Source organism: Chinchilla lanigera, unplaced genomic scaffold, assembly GCF_000276665.1.
Source record: "Chinchilla lanigera isolate Chin_1 unplaced genomic scaffold, ChiLan1.0 scaffold00013, whole genome shotgun sequence".
Lineage (NCBI taxonomy): Eukaryota > Metazoa > Chordata > Mammalia > Rodentia > Chinchillidae > Chinchilla > Chinchilla lanigera.
In genome coordinates, this window is record NW_004955414.1 from 18806224 (window position 1) to 18827044 (window position 20821).

The 20821-nt window shown below is 56.0% G+C and overlaps 1 protein-coding gene across 1 annotated transcript in view; it reads left to right on the forward strand.

Annotated features, from left to right (window-relative positions):
• The window catches only part of Pde2a (phosphodiesterase 2A, cGMP-stimulated), a gene marked incomplete at its 5' end in the record, with an annotated part of 61127 nt that extends 40633 nt beyond the window's left edge, over positions 1–20494 (forward strand). Inside the window, 27 exon segments of the mRNA XM_013512066.1 lie at positions 2196–2305; positions 3120–3175; positions 8140–8199; positions 8860–9013; positions 9234–9286; positions 9516–9590; positions 9691–9732; positions 10260–10328; positions 10550–10680; positions 11360–11471; positions 11897–11936; positions 12041–12104; positions 12457–12529; positions 12704–12881; positions 13312–13424; positions 14017–14094; positions 14920–15042; positions 15501–15571; positions 15858–15980; positions 16327–16414; positions 16590–16637; positions 17534–17608; positions 17748–17847; positions 18103–18215; positions 18561–18599; positions 18731–18837; positions 19152–20494. Of these exon segments, the coding sequence (XP_013367520.1) occupies positions 2196–2305; positions 3120–3175; positions 8140–8199; positions 8860–9013; positions 9234–9286; positions 9516–9590; positions 9691–9732; positions 10260–10328; positions 10550–10680; positions 11360–11471; positions 11897–11936; positions 12041–12104; positions 12457–12529; positions 12704–12881; positions 13312–13424; positions 14017–14094; positions 14920–15042; positions 15501–15571; positions 15858–15980; positions 16327–16414; positions 16590–16637; positions 17534–17608; positions 17748–17847; positions 18103–18215; positions 18561–18599; positions 18731–18837; positions 19152–19362 (2506 nt within the window). The 3' untranslated portion in view covers positions 19363–20494.
• Between the last annotated feature and the right edge of the window lie 327 nt (positions 20495–20821).

The following is a 20821-nucleotide window of genomic DNA, read 5'->3' on the forward strand; positions in this document are numbered from 1 at the left end:
AGAAAGGCCCTGTGGAATGGAGGACTCTATGTAGAATGCACTCATGCTCTCATGAGGATTTTCCTTTGTTTTGTTTGTTGAGACAGAGACTTACTGTGTCCAGGCTGTCTTCCAACTCACAATTCTCCTGTCTCAGCCTCCTGAGTGCTGGAATTCCAGGCATATGCCACCATGGCCCCTTCCCCTGAATTTTTTGTTTAGACACTGTCTTCTTGCTCATGCATGAAGGATGGGTTTAAGAGATCGGATGAAGGCTGGAAGCTGGTGGGGGAGGGCTGTGGCAAGGTTTAGGGGAGAGGTGTCTCTATTTGATTGAGACAGTGACTTAGGACTAGGGAATAGTGCACAAAGGTGGGAAGTGATTCACCAATTGGCTGGGGAGGTAAGGAAAAGGGAGGGAGCTAGGACAGTTTTCAAGCAAGCTCCCAACCCCTAGTGGATGGTTATACTGCTTTGACAGGGGAGAGATGATAGGTTCAGACTGAGGTGCCTGTAGGGCACCTTAGGGACATGCAGGGGAGGCCTTCGGTGAGCTGGAGTCTGGAGCTCAGGAGTGAGAGCTGGAGAAATCACAAGCTCTGAGCATAGAGAAGCGAATTTTGTACAGAAGAGAAGAAAGACTGAACACAGAACTGTTTTTCCGGGTGCCAAGGCAGCCCAGGTCTAGAGGTAGGAGGGGGAACTGTCAGGAGTCCCCAGGAAGCTGCAGGGCTGAGTGACCAGCAACACGGGAACCAGTGCCACCTTGTGGTTTCCAGATAACCAGATAACCAGGTAACCAGGTAACCCGAGGCCAAGTAGCTGGGTGGGGCTTGGCTGAAGGTCAGCCCTGCCTCCGTGAAGCCCCGCCTTCATCAATTTAGTCATCAGGCTCAAGTTGTCCACCTGCCCCGCTAGGTCTCTGTTCCTTCCTGGGTTGGCTGTAGGCAGTCGAGACAGCCCGGAACGGGGAGCCTCAAAGGTGCAGGGTGTGAGGGTTGGAAGGTGGGAGACGCTCTGGTTCTTGTGGATGCTGCACGGGTTGAAGGAGCCAGGAGGGAACAAGTCTGGTTCTGGGTGCTGTGTGACCTTGAACAAGATGCTTCACAACTTTGGTCCGCAGTTTCTACAGTGCTTGTGACCTCCTGATCTAATGACTTGCAGACCACCTGCTCCTTTCCCCATCTGACCTGCACTGATTCCTGTTAGGGACTCCAAATGCATACACCAGCATGCCAGGCCCTTAAGCTTCTCTCCTGTCCCAATCAGACAGTTGCTATAAACACAATTAAGTGGAGGTGGCATGAGAGATGAGGAACCCAAGACAATTAATCATCAAGGAGTGACATTTGGTGAAAAATCTGGCGTTTCATCAAGCAGGAAGAGCCAGGGATCTGGGGGAAGGGTGGTATGTGTGGTAGGGCAAAGATAAAGTCGTTATTCCCACAGCCAACCTCTCTTGCCTTGGTGCCGCCTCTATGCCAGTCCCCTGCTCGAGGCTCATACCCCACAGGCCTTCGGGATGGTTCAAGCATAGTGGTTAAGCCTTAGTCTGGAGCCAACTGCTTGAGTTCAAAATCTGGCATTTACTGGCCACATGACCTTGCCCAGTTTACATAACCTCTTTGTGCTTTGGTTTCTCCACTTGAAAACAGAGATGATGACAATTTGTAGCCCGTAAACTTGTTAGGAATGCTGAGTCAATCTGTGTAAGTTGCTTAGACCATACACGGCGCAGAAGAAAATCCCTATGAGCATTAGCTATGGGGATTACCTCCCGAGTCTCCCTCTGGTGTTTAGCACCAATACTTGCCCTACAGTTGTTTTCCAAGAATGGCGTTGGGAGGGTTCTACTCTCCCCATCCTTGATATCCCTGGGAAGCTCAGGAAGGTGAGATCACCTGCCTAAGATCAAGTAGCAGCACAGGCAGGACTTGACCCCATCGGCCTGACTCTGAGCCCTGCTGCTGCTTTCTGAGCTCTCTTGTCCCCCGGGGGTCTGCACTGGGCTCCACACACATGCCTTTCCCACGTCTGCCAGCACCAGAAGCCAGGCTGTGGCTGTCTAACCTTCCACCTGGGTTTTTGTCCAGCACCAGGCAGGTGAACTTGTCCAGATCCTCACATGTGTAGGGTGCAGTTCCCTGTGTGTCCCCAGACTGGTCTCCCTCCTCTTTGATCCAGGAACTGAGAGGTGGGACATGTCTTCTTTTTAGAGAGGCTGTGATCTCTCAGAAGCGGCTGAGCTGCAATGGGCTGGGCCCCTCAGACCTGCCGGGGAAGCCCTTGGCCAGGATGGTAGCTCCACTGGCTCCTGACACTCAAGGTAAGAGCTGAGAGCTGGGCAGGGTCAGGGAGGGCTGTGGATCTGCTCCCAGGACATGTCTGTCTTCTACCCATCCTCTCCTTTCTTTTGCTCTGTGTTTCCAGCAATCCCTCCATCTAATTCCCTCTCTGTCATGCTACTAATCGCCCTGAGCCTCAATTCCTTGATTGTAAAATGGGACAACAGTTCCTACCTGGAGGGGGCATTTCAAGGAGCAAATAAGACGATGCATGTGAAGGGCCTGGCACCTACTAGCGCTCAGTGGCCAAGGGCTGTGGCTGCCCTGTGCTTGTGCCTGTTGTCAGATGGGGCTGTTGCTGTCGTCTCGCTCTCTATCACCACCTCTGTTTCTCTTTTCCTCCCCATGCCCCCTGTCTGCCACGTCTCTTCTGCCTCGTGTCTCAGTCTCTCTAGGTCTCTGTCCTCTGTCTCGATGTGGAAAATGCACAAGACTGGGAGTCAGGAGACCTGACTTGCTGTGTGATCTTGGGCAAGTCACTTCCCCTTTCTGGACCTCAGTTTCCCGATCTATAAAGCAGGGGTGCTCAGCCCTGTCTCCCTCCCTTCCAGGGTTGCTGGGAGGATCACAAGACAGTTGTCAAGTGAGGGGGTTTCCTTCTAGGTAGGGTTCATGGTTAGGGTTGTTTTTGTGGCTGGCTCACGACCCCTCTCTCTGTCTCACTGGGCCTCTGGGGCTCTCTGTGTCTTTGTCCTGGCCTTTGTCTGCGTCTTTGTCTCCCTCCCGGGGTCCCTGCTCAGTAGCCCTGAGCCTCACTGGCCCTGCAGGATCACCTCATTGCCCTCTCCTCCTCAGTGCTGATCATACCACTGGTGGACAAGGAGGCAGGGGCAGTGGCTGCTGTCATCTTGGTAAGAGCCTGCTCCGGCAGCTGGGTTACATGGTGGGGTCGGGGGGGGGGAGCCGTGGATGGAGCCTGTCTGGTGTGTGCATGTGCGTGTATGACCAGGCCCCTCTTTGGCTTCTCAGGCGAGTTGCTTCCCCTCTCTAGCTTCTGGTTCTGCAAGGAGGGGCTCTGCGGTTGGCAGAGTGATCAGTGTGTGTGTGTGTGTGTGTGTGTGTGTGTGTGTGTGATGACTGACAGCAGAAAACTGGGATGGGGTAAGGGGAAATGGTGGTTGGAGAAGAAAGTTTGGTCATTTCCCACTGCCCAGTACTGGGCCCCATGTAGAATGGGCAGGAGGAAGCTGCTCAAGAATCAACAGCTTTCTGAGAGATGCCCAAGTCCCATCAGGACACCCTGTCCCGCAGAGCTGCAGAAGCCCCACCCTTGGCATATCCAGACTGTTGTTTCCTCTTCGCAATCGTCTTAGTGGGTTGGAGGCAGGGCCCAACAGAGCACACAGTGAAGTGGGCCTTGACTGACGGACCCTGAGCGGGGGCCAGCAGAGACTGTGGGAAAGCCAGTTAGTGATTGATTGGGGTGGCTGGAATTGGGACTCGAGGACAGGAGGCCCCCTGAGGCAATTCCTGAGAAGGCATGGGCCCAGCCAGACCCAGCTAGGCTGGGCAGGAGCCAGGCAGCTAGGGCACCGCCTGGAGTGTGCCATGGAGGGGAGAGGAAGGGCCTCAGTGGGAAGTAGGGGGTGTGCTTCAGGGTGAAGGTGGCCGAGGAACTCAGTGGGGTCCCAGCACCCTTTGCTGTCCCTCAAAGAGGTTCTGCTGTCACCCTGGTGATGGGTGGGGAAGCAGGGGTGGTGGTGGAGCTTTTCCAGCCAAGATTCTGCAGCTCTTCCAGTCTCTGCTCCTGCATGGAGGTGAGGAATTCAACAACTGTCCTTTCCTAGGTAGGGAACAGTTAGCACCCCAAGCCTCCATCAGTGGGGGCTCTGCTTTGGTTGCGGTGGCTGCCACCCTGGGCAGATGAATAAGCTGGTCTGGGTGTGTCTGGGGACTCCTCCTCGGCTCATTAAAATGGAATTAAAAGGTTCCAAGGAGCCTGACCTTTCCCAGGCTGCTGCAGGGAGGGTGGCAGCTGCCAGGGGAGGGGAGGACGCTCGGCTGGCTCTCCATGCCCCATCTGCCCCACTGAGGGAGACGAGGCCCTTTCTTGGCTTCTTAGGCAAGTTTCTTCCCCTCCCTAGCTTCTGGTTCTGCAAGGAGGGGCTCTGCGGTTGGCAGAGTGATCAGTGGGTAGCTCCCCTCTCCTTTGGGCAAATGTCCCAGAACCGGAGGATGACCAGGCCTAGGGGAAAGGGTCTGGGGGTGCCTAACTCCTGAGAAGCACTTCCTCCTGTTGAGGCTGTGAGGACTGGACAGAGGGGAGGTAGCCCCAGCAAGAGGAAGACATTTGGAAAGTTGTTCATCTTGGGCAGCAGAATGGTCCCTGTGTCTGCTGGTCAGCTTGGTTCCTGGTGGGCCAGGAATCTAGGCTTCAGCTGCAAGAGGAAAGGCGGGTCAGGTCAGGAGGATGGTTAGATCAGATCATGTAAATTTAACTCACCCAGCAGAACCCTTCTTGGGCTTCCCCAGGCTAAGTTCTGGGGCAAACTGTTTCTGCCTTCTAGGAGGAAAGGCAGTTTGAGGAAAAGGCATGCACACTCTGGGGCTACCACAGTCCAGTTGACATAAATGATGCCAGCAGGTTCTCTGGTGGCAGAGGTTGGAACAGCAGCGGGCTCCTTACAGTGGAGGGAGCATTAGAGTAGGGCTTCGGAGCATGGTAGGAGGTTGACAGGCAGAGAAGGAAATACCATGAGCAAAGGCAGGGAGCGAGAGACCGGTGAGTTGGGGGAGGAGTGTGATCCTGTTGAGGTGGAGGTGTGGGGTGCATGCTGTTGAGGAAGATGCTACCTGGGGTTTTGGCTGCCAGAAGTTTTCTGCAACCATCCGCTCACCTTCTCAGATACCTTGGGTAGTGATGACCTCTCCAGCGGTGTTTGGATTATTCACCATCTGCTGCTCCCCCTAGCCTGCACCTTCCCACTTAGATAGAAATGCGCTTCCCCAGGACACCCTTTCTCCCCAGGCAAAATCTGAGAGATGCTTCTGAAGCCACAGGATCTCATATCCTCCTAGAGGCAGCACAGGTGGCCCTGGACCTCCCAGCTGCTACCAGATTCTGAGGGAAGAGGGTGCAGAGGGTACAAAGGGTGCAAAGGATGGAGGGAGTGCCACAGGGCAGATCTTTTGGGAGTCATCCACTCCTTCAAGCCCCATTATTCTCTCTGGATCTCCCTTCTTGGTATTCATCCATCCATCCATCCATCCATCTACCACCCATACACTCACTAGCCAAAGAACTATTTGAATACCCACTAAATCTCAGGCACTTTGTGTTGGGTTCTGAGGACCTAGAGATGACTAAAACATACAGTCTGCAGGGCACGAAACAAGTAAGCAAAATTGGGATAGAATTTCAAACGATGGCAAGTGCTAGTAAGGAAAATGGGAAGCTCTAAGAGTATATCGGGGCCGAGGAAGCCATAGTCAGCAAGTGCTCTCTGAGGAGAATGCCATCCAGGAGCAGGACCATGTAGCAGAGCTCTGGGCCTTTGCAGCTCACAGCTCAAGGCGTCTTGACTGTGGAATCTTCTTCTAGAAAGTCTGGCTCTGTTCTTCAGTGCTGGAATAATAAGCCCCTTTGAGGAGTGGGTGTTCCTTTGTCTCTGGCATTGGATGCTTGATTTGGACCCGTTCTTCCCCCCAGCTGTGCCTGCCACACCAGCTCCTTGCATGTGGATGGGTGTGTATGCCATTAGCCACTTTGCACTTTGGAAGTTGAGGGATTGGCAGCTGGGCTGGGTTTTTAACTTTCACTACAGCCCCAGTGCCCATTGCTGAGTGTTCCCCCTGGCCTCAGACACCCACCCTGATGAGCAAGAGCAGGTGCAAGTGTGTGCTGCTGTTGGTGAGTGAAAGGCTACGTGTGAGTGTACTGGAGTAACTGAGCGTGTCTGTGTATCAGGGTAGGCATCTTGGATGGCTGAACTCTAGAGAATGTACACATGTGGATGTGTGCACACTGCATATGGATGCCTTTGTGTCTGCTTGCGTCATGTTTGCATGTGTGTGACTCTTCGAAGAGTGAGTGTAGGTGTGCATGTAGGGGGCCTGAGGTTCTTTGTAAAAGTATGTGGCCACTGAGCAGCCCAGGGCTGTGTGATAGGGTAGGGGGACTCTGTGATTCCTTCCCTTCCCTCACCCTTTTCAGTCTCCTGGCTCTGCACCTTCTCTTTTTCCTGGAAAATGAGACCAGGTGGAAGGAACAGGAAGGATGCCTTCCTCCATGTACTAACAATAAAATACCAACATGTTTATGTAAATCATATGCAAATGAACCCTGGCCTCAGCTTCTGTCCACCTCCTGTCCTGTGGGCTTCACAGAGATAGCCCCATCTAGAGATTAAGCTTCAGTACCCTCCTTGGCTACCCAGGTCTCTTCCAGGTCTTCCTTCAGTCTTGCTTCCCTAATTCACCCTCTACCCCATAGACTAGGGGCCCCAGATACTAAATCCCGCCATGGCTCCCCAGTACTCTCAGGCTAAAGTCTAACTCCTTGGCCGGGCAGTCAAGGCCCTCCCCCTCTGGCACTCTGGACTCTAACCCTGCCTATGTCCTCATCCCCACACATACCTGCCACTCAGCACCACCAGGACAGCCTCCTGCCTGGAGGGACCCCTCTGGTTCTGCTTGACCTGTCCATGCAGGGAGCTTCCCACATGCCTCCCTGCTTGGCTCCATGGCCCAGGCCATCTGTCCTCTCCTTCCTCAGGTATGAGGCTCTGCACCTCCCCCAGGCGCATCCCCCTACTCATCCCCTTCCTGCCCACCCCCCCACCTGCCATGCACTTCCTGGGAACCTGCTGGTCTCCTCCTCTCCATCTGCTCCTGGCAGGGCACCCAGAGCGGAAGCAGGCAGGGGCTGCTGAGGCCCGCCACGGGGGCAGGATGAAGGAGGGGCCCCCAGTGCAGCACTGCAGGGAGCCTTGCAGGTGGTGAGCAGCTCGAGTAGGCGAGGAAGCTGGTGACGCAGGTGGGAAGCCTTGCTGGCAGGGCCTGCCTGGGGCCCCTAGACTGCTACCCCGCCCTCTTCTCATCTTCCTCATCAAGCACCCAGGCAGGGTGGAGGAAGAGACTTCACAGAGCATGCAAGCTGGCTGAGGGGAGCCCTGGTGCCGGGGGAGGGACGAGATGATGGGGTGGTGGTGAGAGCAGATCTGGAAAGGGAAGGGGGAATAGTGAAGCTGTCCTGACTGCGACTTTCTGCTTTGTGACCTCGGGCAAATCCCTCAGCCTATTTGGGCCTTGGCACCTCTGCCAGGTGGAAGGCTGCATCACACTGTGGCAAGAATCACACGTCAGGCAGAGCACCCCATCCGTCCATCCGTCCGTCCATACGTGCTCCCCATGGCCTAGCAGATGCATCTTGTTGGACTCCTTTCTTTACCCCAGACAGAGGGGCAGCTCAAACCCTAATTTGAGAGGACGGAGCTGGGATGCTGAGGCTAACACCACCAATTCTAAAATCACGGCCTGAAGGGCTCTGTGAGTGGGCAGTTGATGGGGGCCAAAGGTCTGTCTGTCCAGTACTGTACACCTGGACAGTAATTGGCCCAGCAGTGGGATTCTGTTGATGCAAAAAGATGGGCAGAGGCAGAAAGTTCTACTCCTTGGATCTGCCCTGGAAGGCTTCCTGTGGGAGGGGATTTTCCTGAGGCTGTCTTCGTGGTCAGAAGGACGGGCTTGCCATGGAGGCCCAGAGCCTGGAGTGTGTGTGTTGACAGGGTTTTGTGTGTGCTGGGCATAGGGCAGGCCAGCCGGCAGGGACAGGCTGGGAGAGGTCACACGTGGCTTCCTTCTCCCACCGCTGCAGGTGCACTGCGGCCAGCTGAGTGACAGTGAGGAGTGGAGCCTGCAGGCGGTGGAGAAACATGTGAGTGGGGTAGGGGCCGTGGGAGATGGGACTATGGAAAACTCTTCTCACGGCTGCTGAGAAGACGACCTGGCCAGGGAACTGGGCAGACCTAGTTCCAGTTCCAGCTCTACCGCCTTTGAGCTGGGTGATCCTGAACCAGTCGCTTAACCTCTCTAAACTCCAGTTTCACATCAAAAACGGGAGAGAAGGATAGCACTGGCTTGTCTAGATAGTGGTGAGATAAGACAAGTCAAGCACTGTACATACTTAGAAAGGACTAATTACCTAATGATGCGGAGGCTCCTTTCCGCCTGAGATTTTAGGATTTTGTGTTGTAAGATCTCCCCATGAGTGCTAGAGACAAAAATCTGACCTTGTCCTACCTTGGAAGAATCTAGGGCTAGGGGTAGAGACAAATCCTATACGTGTTCACGGTACAAGTACAAGTTCATGGAACAAGTTCATGTCCCAGAGACATCTAGGGACAGCTGGAGCCCTCAGGAGGGTGGACAGTCTCTCCAGCTTAGCTAGCTCTAAGTAATTTGGAACTGGGGCCGGCAGACGGGCACAGGAGGCAGATGGAACGGCTTGGGCAAACGCGGGGAGGCCCAGGACGGCGCGCATGGTGAAGCGGGTGGGGTGGGGGCTGTGGCGCTCTGACTCCTTGGCCGGCCCCAGACCCTGGTGGCCCTGCGGAGGGTGCAGGCCCTGCAGCAGCGCGGGCCCGGAGTGGGCTCCGGAGCGATCCAGAAGCCCCCAGCTGAGGCTGCAGAAGACCAGAAGAGCGACGTAGCATACACAGACCAGGACCGCAAGATCCTGCAACTGTGCGGTGAGGACGCAGGCTGGGAAGCACACGAGAACCGGACCGGGTCAAACCTGCAGTGGAGGAACCTAAGGAGGAGGGGCCTGAAAGGGGCGGGGCCTTGGCGAGAACTCAAAAGTGAGGCAAGGGAGGGGGCGGAGCCTTGCAAAAGTCCAGGACTGGGCCTCTCCTGAGGGACCCGGCCACCCTGGCAAGTCAGGACTCTAACTCCGCCCCGCGCTTGCAGGGGAACTCTATGACCTGGACGCCACTTTGCTGCAGCTCAAAGTCCTCCAATACGTGAGTCCCTGAGCCCCTGAGCCCCTCCAGCCCACTTCCGCGCCCTGCCTCCCTCCAAGGTTCAGCATCCCTTTGAGCCCTCCAGCTCGGTTCAGAGCGCAAGGTGCCCCCCCCCCCCCCCGTCTTCTCTCCTCCACCAGCCCTAAAGAAGCTAAGAGAGGCGAAAGGGTGGAGGTGCGGGTGACTCCAGATCTGTGATCAGCACCTCTCTCTGTCTGCCCCCTCTCAGCTGCAGCAGGAGACGCAGGCATCCCGCTGCTGCCTCTTGCTAGTGTCAGAGGACAATCTACAGCTTTCCTGCAAAGTGAGACACGGGTCCCTGGTGGGGTGGGGCCAGGGGTAGGGCGAGGGACCCGTTACTGCCTGTCCACAGACTAACCAATCCCCATCTCTTGCTCCCTTAGGTCATCGGAGATAAAGTGCTGGGGGAAGAGATCAGCTTTCCTGTGAGTCCTGGATCTGTCTCCTGAGCTGTCACAGGGACTCGCAGGGACAGTTAAGACCCATCAGAAAATTCTGGGACCTGCCTAGAGGGACCGGGTCCTCTAGAATCCCTTGGACTTTGGTGGAATTAATTTGGATCCTGGGATCTACTTAGAAATGTTACAGGGGATCACAGTCCCTCATGATCAGGCTGCAGTAGGAGAAATCTCTTATCGACAGGAAGGCTTACTTGGGACCAGCTCACTTCTGTTGGAATATTTCTAGATGTGAAGCTGTTAGAAGCTACTGAGATCAGTGAGAATCCTCAAAGTCTGCTTATCTTTCTCCTAGTTAAGGAAGACCCTAAAGTCCTCTATAGATGACCTGGTCAGACCCCTCCCTGCAATTCTCTAATCCTCAGTTTGGCTCCACCCACTATTTGGACTGATTGAAGAGTGTTGAAGTTTCCAGACCTAAGGAGTGGGGATGGGTTCAGATTCCCTGAGCTGGAGAAAGCTGGGCCCTGATTCAGCCTCTCCTCCCTCCCCAGCTAACAATGGGACGCCTGGGCCGAGTGGTGGAAGACAAGAAGTCCATCCAGCTGCAGGACCTCACCTCTGTAAGCCATGGCCAGGCTGAGCTGGAGGAGGGAGAGGGGAGACCCGCCACAGAGACCCCAAAGCCAGTGCAGGCTAGAAATGGGGACATGAGACCCTGGGACTTTGTAACTTCCTGTCCCCATGCATAACCTGTTGGGGCGTGTGGGGGAGAGCTGGGGAGGAAAATGGTCCCTCTCTCCTTCCTTACCCTGGCCACCCTGTCCCTGCCTTCCCTCTGCAGGAGGACGTGAAGCAGCTGCAGAACATGCTGGGCTGTGAGCTACAGACCATGCTCTGTGTCCCTGTCATCAGCCGCGCTACTGACCAAGTGGTGGCCTTGGCCTGTAGCTTCAACAAGCTTGGAGGAGACTTGTGAGTCTGGCACAGGGGTGGTCAGGGTTCCACCTGGGCATCAGTGTGGGAAGGGACTGGGCAGGGGGCACTGTCTGAGTAGTGGTGAGCTGAACAGTGTGTCAGGGCAAGGCTGTGGGATTAAGGAGGCTATTAGACCCTGGCAGCTGCTGCTGGCTGAGGCACAAGTAATCGCTGACTCTGTCACCCGTTTTGGCTTATTTAAAGCCATGTTGGTGTCCAATCTTGTTTCCCTTCTCTGGCACTGCTCCTCCTTGAGGCTGGAGAGCACTGGGGAAAAAGAGAGGAACACCCAGCTCTGGCCTGGGCAAGTGTCTAGGCTGAAGGAGGGCTCTCAGCCTTGGTCTGGGTAAATCCCCTCTGGGTGCTGTGTTGTGCCTACAGTTTCAGCTCCTGGGGGTGCTGAGGCGGGAGGATTGCTTAGGCCCAGGTATTCGAGGTCAACATAGCAAGACCTGTTTCAAAATCAGAAACACAGCAACAGCCTGAGGGGAAACTACATCTTGGTCTGAGGAGGAGTGGCACCCTCCCTCTAGTCTTCGAGGGTGGGGGGCAGGCAACAGAGCAGCCCCAGTTGTGGAGCGTTATGGTTGGCTTCCTGGTGCGTGGAAGTAAGGAGAGGTGGAAAGAGAAGCCGGTCTTGCCTTCCCTCTTTGGTGACCCCCGGCCCCGCCTCCAGGTTCACAGGCCAGGATGAGCGTGTGATCCAGCACTGCTTCCACTACACGGGCACCGTGCTCACCAGCACCCTGGCTTTCCAGAAGGAGCAGAAGCTCAAGTGTGAGTGCCAGGTGAGTTGTCTGCCTCGAGCCCCTCCGGGGACCTGCTCACCCTCCTCGCCCAGCTCTTGCCCTGGAGATCCATCCACCAGGGAGAGGCTCGTATCCTTCTGGGCCAGTGGCTGCTGGGTAGGTGACCTAGTGACCTGGAGCGCTCCTATTAGGGAGGTCCATGGTTTCCACAGGCGGGGTACCTCGGGCTGCAGGCCCTGTGTGTCACTGCCCTCTAGTGTTCAACATGGGCACTACAGAAACATCTGGGAAGCTAGAATAAAAGGTGAATATTGTACTTAGTAGCTAAATAATTTATTAATCACTGACTGTTTCCAACCTGTCCAGAGAGTCCCAGGGGAGGATGGAGAACTTCCTGGGGTATTGAAGCTGGGAGCTGGGTGGGGTGACCCAACCCCCTTATGATCCAATCTCCTCCATCCCAGGCTCTTCTCCAAGTGGCAAAGAACCTCTTCACTCACCTGGGTGAGTGCACTGTACTCCTCCACTGACAGTTGGGGAGGAGACGGAGGGCCAGCCTCAAACCTGCAGCCTGGTCTCACCTCTGCCTGTGTTTCTCCCTCCCACAGATGATGTCTCTGTCCTGCTCCAAGAGATCATCACGGAGGCCAGAAACCTCAGCAATGCAGAGATGTGAGCAAAGCCCCCCAGGAGATGGGACGAAGCAGGCCCGAGGCCTCAATCCTCCTGCCCTCCTTTCCTCACTCTTCCCCAGCCTTCTTATGAGGCCCAATCACCACCCTTTGGCAGATCCTTTATTTCCTCTCCGTCTTCCTCACCAGGGGCAGGGCTGGCTTTGTCCCCAGCCTCGCACATAATAGGTGTCCAAAAATTTTTTTTTGAAGGAAAGAATGCTTGGAGTCGGTTAACCCTGAGAGGATCTTACCTCTGCCCTCCTGCAGGGCCTCAGAAATCCGGCCTTCACCAAGTGGGGTGGTGGGAGAGATGTGTCAGAACCCTGCAGACCAATCTGTTCTTCCCACAGCTGCTCGGTGTTCCTGCTGGATCAGAACGAGCTGGTGGCCAAGGTGTTCGACGGAGGTGTGGTGGATGATGAGGTGAGAGTGTGGAGGGAGAGAGAGAGACGGAGAGAGACAGAGAGACAGAGTGTATGTGTGTGGGGAGGAGGTCTGGGGGCCCATAGAGGGCGCTGGGGAGCAGGCCCTATATCTGCTGGTCCCCTCTGTGCCTGTTCCACTAACTTCCTCTCTCCTCCATCCCTGCCTCTTCAGAGCTATGAGATCCGCATCCCAGCTGATCAAGGCATCGCAGGCCATGTGGCAACCACCGGCCAGATCCTGAACATCCCAGACGCATACGCCCACCCGCTTTTCTACCGCGGCGTGGACGACAGCACCGGCTTCCGCACGCGCAACATCCTTTGCTTCCCCATCAAGAACGAGAACCAAGGTGCGAGCTCTTGGCATGGGGGCGGGGCCAAGCCAGGGCATGCGTGTGTGTGTGTGTGTGTGTGTGTGTGTGTGTGTGTAGAGTGGCTCAGTCACAACTCTTCCCCGATTCGCCAGGGACCCCTGAGCTGAAGGGATAAAGTTTCCTAGGAGTAGGATGTTACCTGAAGAAACTTTGGAGCAGGAGTGGTGGCTCACGCCTGTAATCCTAGCATTCCAGGAGGCTGAGGCAGGAGGATCACAAGTTTGAACCTAGCCTGGGAAATTTAGCAACACCCTGTCTCAAAATAAAAAAGGGCTGGGGATGTAGCACAGTGTGAAGGCTTTGAGTTCAATCCCTACTGCTGAAAAAAAAGAAAGGAGCCCTGGGAGGACAGGTCCCCTGGAGCCCTCCACCAGTCAGTCATTCTCAGTCCCACTCCCTTCTCCAGAGGTCATTGGTGTGGCGGAGCTGGTGAACAAGATCAATGGGCCGTGGTTCAGCAAGTTCGACGAGGACTTGGCCACCGCCTTCTCCATCTACTGCGGCATCAGCATTGCCCATGTAAGGGGAGGGACTTGGCGGGCTGATGTGGGACCCCGTTCTGCTGCATCTACTGGATCTCCTTGCTTTGTCCTATGCTCCATTCCCAGGGCTGGAACTCAGAGCCTGGGGCCAGGGTGCCGTGTACCTGCTGGCCACCTCTGGGTTCAGTTCCATCTGAAAATTGGGGGTAGTATTTCCTGCCCTGTCTACTCAGCCTTCCAGGATCATGAAAAACTCTGGTTGCCAAAATCTCTCCCTCTCCTCTGGAAGCAGCTCTAACCCGAGTCTCTGAGCAGGTTCTTTTTGGCAAATGTTGGATCTCGTCGTGCCAGCCTGCGGGCAGCTCTGGCCTGAGAATCCAACCCCCGACATTGCCCTGCTTCTCTTTTCTTGTCACGAGCCTCAGGATCCACCACCCAGGCCTGGGTCGGGCTCAGGAGGGGTGTGGAGTGTTAAGAGGGTGGTACTTGGGGTTGAAGCCCAAAGGCTCAGACTGGGGCCCCAGGGGTGAGGAAGGGAGCTTGCGTTCAAGCCCTCTGTCCCAGCTCCAGACCTTTTGAGGCTTTCACAGCACTTGGCTCTAACCCCACCTTTCCCTCTCTCTCTTCAGTCTCTCCTGTACAAAAAAGTGAATGAGGCCCAGTATCGCAGCCACCTGGCCAATGAGATGATGATGTACCACATGAAGGTGAGGTTTTGTCCTTCTGTCCTTCTCGGGGTCCCGGGGACACAGGCTCCTCTACACTCCATCCCCGCCTTCCAGAATCCTCAGTGGCCTGGGTGCTGCTAGCTGGGGCTTTCTGATCATTCTCTCCTGGGGGTGAGAAGGCAGACCTAGAGCAACACCCTGACTCCAGGTTGGTTCTCAGTTCAGCCCTAAGGCTGGAAGTAGCCGTAGGACTCCACCCAGGGAAGAACCTGGGCCAGCCACGTGTTCCCCATGTCCAGGGAATAATCCCCATTGTGGGAATTACTGCAGGCTGGGAAGTCAGCCCAGGGCTTTTCCCCACTTCCTGGGGTATGGTAGCCAGCCTGAATTGCTGACAACCAGCCCATTCTTAGGCCCTGTGTCAGAAGAGCTGTCCCACGCCTTAGTTCAGAGTATGTGATAATCATTGTTCATGTGGACATCTCCTTTCATCTGTGTCCAAACTGAAGGGTCTCAGACTCTGTGAATAGGCTCAAAATTGTAGTAGGAAAGATTGAGGCTAGATGTGGGAGGGTTTCCCACGAGAAGGAATGCTGGAGTTAGTGTCTATGAAAGGCCACCGTGGCTGAGGGTTTTGCAGAGGGGATGCTCCCTTATCTTTGCTGAAGATAGGCTGGGGGCACTACAGGTGGGCTGCAAGGCTGTGAGGGGAGGGTAGTGACCTGCCCAGTGGCAGTCCATGGAATGGGAGCCTGACTGTGGGGCATTCAGGGTGAGGGACCCCCACAACTGTCATGGGAATTGAAGGCTGGGGAGATTTGAAAGGAGGAGGTCGTGTTTAATGCCTTGGCTGGGCCCTTCTAGGTCTCTGACGATGAATACACCAAACTCCTCCACGACGGCATCCAGCCTGTGGCTGCCATCGACTCCAACTTTGCCAATTTCACCTACACCCCTCGCTCTCTGCCCGAGGATGACACTTCCATGGTGAGCTGACCCTCCCCTGCTTGACTGAAGAGGTGGCGAGTGTGCAACCCGCGGTGAAAGTTAGATGTGCAGAAGAACTTCTTGTAAGATGCGGTCCATAAGGAAGGCTAGGGAGGCTCCTGCAGAGCTGGAATGGGCATGCGCTCTGCCATCACGACGCCCTGGGGCCATCCAGGGCTGCACTGGATGATCCGCAAGAGCTGCTCCAGAGCTACGACGCCCTGGGCATGTGGCCTTGGGATTTTTAGTCTCTGCTCTGTTTCTCTAAGTCTTTGGATGAGTTTCATTGCAAGAGTTCTCCATTTTGGGGTCCTTTAGATGTCTTAAGAGTGTCTGATTCAGTCTTTATAGTCCTCCGATTTAAAGTTCTAAGTCTAAAAATTTTGAATGTGGGGCTACAAGAAGCGTGAACCCTCAGTCTGACAGTCCCGCTGAGCCCTTCCTTCCTTCCTCTGCAGGCCATCCTAAGCATGCTGCAGGACATGAATTTCATCAACAACTACAAAATCGACTGCCCGACGCTGGCCCGGTGTGTCCCCCGAGCTGTCCCCTCAGCACAGACAGTCCCAGTGCCTGTCTCCTCCTGGCCCCCACGCTCATATCTCTTGCACCCAACCTTCTGGGGTCTCTCTGAGGATGACTAGGGGAGGTTCAGTCTTGTGAGGGTGGGGAGGATTCATGAGTAAGAGGAAATTCTGAGGTATGGGGATCGTGAATAAAGAAAGGCGAGGAGTAGGGCAGGGCAGAGCCTGGAGGGCTTCCTGGAGGAGGAGGAGAAGTTGAGGCCCCTCTGCTGGGTTTCTGTGTTCCCCCAGGTTCTGTTTGATGGTGAAGAAGGGCTATCGGGATCCCCCCTACCACAATTGGATGCACGCCTTTTCTGTCTCCCACTTCTGCTACCTGCTCTATAAGAACCTGGAGCTTACCAACTACCTCGAGTGAGTGGCCATGCCATCCCTGCAGCTGGCAGGAGGCAGCTCCTGTGTGGCAGACCCTTTATCTGCATCACTCATCGGCTCCTCCCACCACCCCTGGGAGGAGGGGTGTGTAGCCCCACTTTCCCGGGGGGACGCTTCACCGCCACACAGTCAGTAGTAATGGGCCTGTCCCCGACCCCAGCCAGGTCAGTCACACTCCAGATCAGTGTCTCTTTGCAGGAAGGAGAGCTGGGTGTCCTGACCGGTTATCTGGGTGGCTGCCGGACATCTCATTCAGCTGTCCTTTCTCAGGGGCCCCAGAGAGGGGGGTGTGAGTGAACTCTTTTCCTTTCTGTCTCCCAACCAGGGACATCGAGATCTTTGCCTTGTTTATTTCCTGCATGTGTCACGATCTGGATCACAGAGGCACAAACAACTCCTTCCAGGTGGCCTCGGTGAGACCTGGCCCTCCTCAAAGCGGGGACTGTTTCTGGGGTATCTGTAGTCTCCATCCCAGGTGGGGGCCGGTGAGCCCAGGAGACGGGAAACAGCAGGCCAGTGCTGAACCTCAGTCGTGGCGGGCACTGGGCCTGGGTGGGAGGAGTGACTGGAGTTTCCGGGCTCTTGCAGAAATCTGTGCTGGCTGCACTCTACAGCTCCGAGGGCTCCGTCATGGAGGTATGACCGTTCTGCCCAAGTCCTGGTCCACCCCCACGAGGCCAGTGACTTGCAAAGTTAGAGTATGGCCCAGCTCCTGTCCCCAAACCATGCTCTCCTGACAGCCTGCTGGAGCTGCAGCCACCCTGGGGGATGCATATCCCCTCATCTTTCTGGAGGGACCTGGAGGGTGCAGTTGCAGATGGGATAAACGGGTGCTGCAGCGACCACCTGGACCCAGTTTGCAAAAGGAGGTCTTGGGTCTGGCATGGCTCCTTTTCCCCCTCCGGGAGCACCTCAGTGGGGCTCCACTTCATCACTCTCAGCTTTGCCTTAGATTGTTGTGTGTGGTCTGCCCTCCACACACAGCAGCTCCTTGGGCCGGGGCACAGGTTATGGCTCAGGGCGGGGCCAAATTTCCAAGATGACTTTGCCCCAAGCTGCCTCCGACACACAGCTCTAGAGGCTGCCCCTGCTTGCACATCCCCCCAAGAGGCATGCAGGGCTCCCTCTCTCCCGGGCCTGGGGGCAGCCCTGGTAGTGCCCTCTGTTCCCAGAGATGAGCCGGCTCCTCCTCCAGTTGACAGCCCTTCAGCATTGAGAGACAGGGCCTTGCTCTCACCCCGTCACTGCCTCTCCTTGTCATCAGGCAAATGTTTTCTGCATGAATTAGTGTCTAGGACTTCAAGGGATCATGTGAAAATTTTCCAGCCTGTGAGGCCCTCCAAGCTTACCTTCCTGGGTGTCTCCAAGTGGCAGCTGAGGAATCTGAGGCGCAGAGCCAGCCAGGGACAGGCCCAGGTCACATAGAGGGTGGAAGCAGCTCAGAGAGGGATCTGGGCCCCCTGGCTCCCCTTTCTGCCTGCCCTGCTGAGCCCACAGCCAGGGCTGGCAGGGCCTCTCTCCTCTCCCTGCAGAGACACCACTTTGCTCAGGCCATCGCCATCCTCAACACCCATGGCTGCAACATCTTCGATCACTTCTCCCGGAAGGTGATGGGCTGGGGGATGGGCTCAGGGGTTGGGGGCTGGAAGCTGCTGACCCTGCAGAAGGAGCTGAGTGGGCACCTCCGGGTGGGTGGGTGGGGCGTGCCCATTGGTGGCCATGACACCATTCCCTGGTCTGCCCCAGGACTATCAGCGCATGCTGGATCTGATGAGGGACATCATCTTGGCCACGGACCTGGCCCACCACCTCCGCATCTTCAAGGACCTCCAGAAGATGGCTGAAGGTGCCCACCCTTAGCCCCCAGCCCCTTGGCTGGGGAGGGAGGGTCGGTCAGGATCTGCCTGGGGCACATTCTCCGGGCTTCAGACTCCTGCCCTTCCAGCATCAGCCTTTCCCTGGTGGCACAGCTTCTCCAGGCAGACCAGCACTGGCCCCTGGCCCCATCAGGACTGCCCAATTCCCTGGCCCCCTCATTGCCTTGTCCTCAGAGGGGAACAGAGGCTGGATCTCTCTCATGGACCCATCTTTCCCCCAACAGTGGGCTATGACCGAACCAACAAGCAGCACCACAGACTCCTCCTCTGCCTCCTCATGACCTCCTGTGACCTCTCTGACCAGACCAAGGGCTGGAAGACCACCAGAAAGATTGCTGTAAGTGTCCCCCTCCTTGGGAAGGCACAGGTTGCATGCCCTGACCAGCCTGAACACCCTCCCTATGCTGAGCTCAGCCTGGCTGTATTTTGAGGAGACAGAAACCAAGATCATTTCAAGAAGACCTGGAGAGGGGCGCAGGATTGCCACGGGTCATGTAGCATGTCGGTGGTTGTGGAAGGTGGGCCACAGTCAGCCACTCTATGCAGTCTAGGGCCATCCAGTGGCCAGACCAGGGCTAGCGAGGTCAGGCCCTTATGAGACTGAATTATAGGACCTCCTTGCAGTCCTGGGAATGGGCTCGCATGGCCACCCACAGGATGTGATGAGAGTGTTGCCTTCCAGGAGCTGATCTACAAAGAATTCTTCTCCCAGGGAGACTTGGTATGTGTGCGATGACCTCGGATTTCCAGGTTGGGGGAGGGCTCCTGGCCTGGGCCTGGAGGGCTTGGGTTAGCCTGACTGGTACCTGATGGAGGAACAAGATGAGGAGCAAGATGACTTGATGCCTTCAGGAGAAAGCCATGGGCAACAGGCCAATGGAGATGATGGACCGGGAGAAGGCCTACATCCCCGAGTTGCAGATCAGCTTCATGGAGCACATTGCAATGCCCATCTACAAGTGAGTGAGCTCACGTGTGGCTGGGGACCATGCCCCTGGAAGGTGGGCAGGGTGAGGCAGCTGTGGCCATCACAGTGTGCATAGGTGCAGAGTTTGTCCTTACCCGGCTCCAGCTGATCCACAGCTATCTCCTGCTTTGTGCCTGGCTGGGTCCTTTACTTCACCCCTGGTTCCCAGTGGAAAGAACCACCATGTTTTCCTGTGATAGTCCCACGGCTCCAACTCTTGTGGAAGTTCTACCTGTGGCACAGCCCCCTCTTTCTTGCTGCTCATGCTCTGACTTCTGACCTCTCCCCCTGCGTTGTGCACCCCAGGTTGTTGCAGGACCTGTTCCCCAAGGCGGCAGAACTATACGAGCGTGTAGCCTCCAACCGTGAGCACTGGACCAAGGTGTCCCACAAGTTCACCATCCGCGGCCTCCCGAGCAACAACTCACTGGACTTCTTGGATGAAGAGTATGAGGTGCCCGGGCTGGATGGCACCAGGGCCCCTGTCAACGGCTGCTGCAGCCTAGATGCTGAGTGACCCCCTCCTGAGACCCTCCCCGCCCAGCTCCTTGTCCCACCACCCTCCTCTAGTCTGGACCAAGGCACTGGAAACCAGAGCCATGAGTCCTGGCTCCAGATAGGGTGTCCCATGTGACCCTGGGGACATCCTGACCCTCCTGGGCCTCAGCTTTCCTGTCTAGGGAATAGAAGCAAGACTTCCAGCTTGCTGAGACTTTGTCATTTGTCCTCTAAGAGTGTGGGGGTGGCAGTGGGCTCCACTCTGCACCTCTGACCACACCCTGGCAAGTCCTCCTCAAGCCATGCTTTCTCTGAGCAGTCAGGTGGGGGATTCCTTCTGTGTCCCCTTCCTGACCTACCAGATCTGTGCCCTTTCCCTGGGGGGCCCTGTCCCCTGGGGTGTCCAGGATCCGCACAGAAGGTGGGATACCTACATGAGCAGAGGGTGGGAAACAGTCACCGGTTCTGCTAGAGGACTACAACAGCCATGGGGCAAAGGTGCCCCTAAAGACCACCCTCTGCTTCTGGTGGGTTGGGATCTGGGGCATACAGTGGCCCCAGAGGGGCAGCTCAGTGCTCTGGGGGCTCAGGCAGAAAGCAGATGGGAATGGTAGGCAGGAAGGCTCCCCAGGCTGGGAGACAGGTGCAGGTGTGTCGGTGATGTTTTCTCCTGGCTGTGTGACCCTGGGCAAGTTCCCTTCCCTATCGAGGCAAAACAGGAGGTAAGACAATCTGTTCTCTGAGACTCCTTTTAGTCCCCATATCTCTGTGGCATCCCAGCAGAGGTCGTGGGTTGTCTGTGTCACCCTAGAGCACAGAAAGCCCAACCGTGAACCCCTCAGTGTCCCCCTTAGCCTGAGCCCGTCCCCCAGTCCTACAGCCAGAGAGGGACCTGACCTCGCCCCGGCAGGGCCTCTCTCCTCTCCAAGGCCATATCCACCTGTGCCCCGGGCCTCTTGGGTCAACCTGGCCATTGGCTTCTCTCTTCTATTTTTTTTGTGTGTGTTGTGGGCAGGGAGGGGCCACCTGCCTTACCTACTCTGAGTTGCCTTTAGAGAGATGCGTTTTTCTAGGACCCTGTGCACCTGTTGTATGTGGTCCTGTGGGCTGACCGCTTTGTACATGAGAATAAATCTATTTCTTTCTACCAACTCTCCCTCATGGGGCTATTTGGAAACTTTGTGCAGAGGACGGTCAGGAAACAGAATCGGGAGAGGCAAGAGCTGTTGGAACTCCCTGGCTAGCAGAAATCCCATCCTAGGCTGACCTGGTGGAATTGTAAGCCTGGTGGGTTACAACCTGTGCCACCTTAGGACAGATGGTGGGGGCTTAGGGGTGGGTGGAAGAAGGGGAGGCGTGGGCATGGAATAGTGAGAGGATACAGTGGTTGACAGAGATTGTGGACTGTAAAGGGAGACCTGAGAGGTCTCATCCCTGCTCACCTGGCTGTGAGAGCATCGACTCTGCTCACAGTGGCA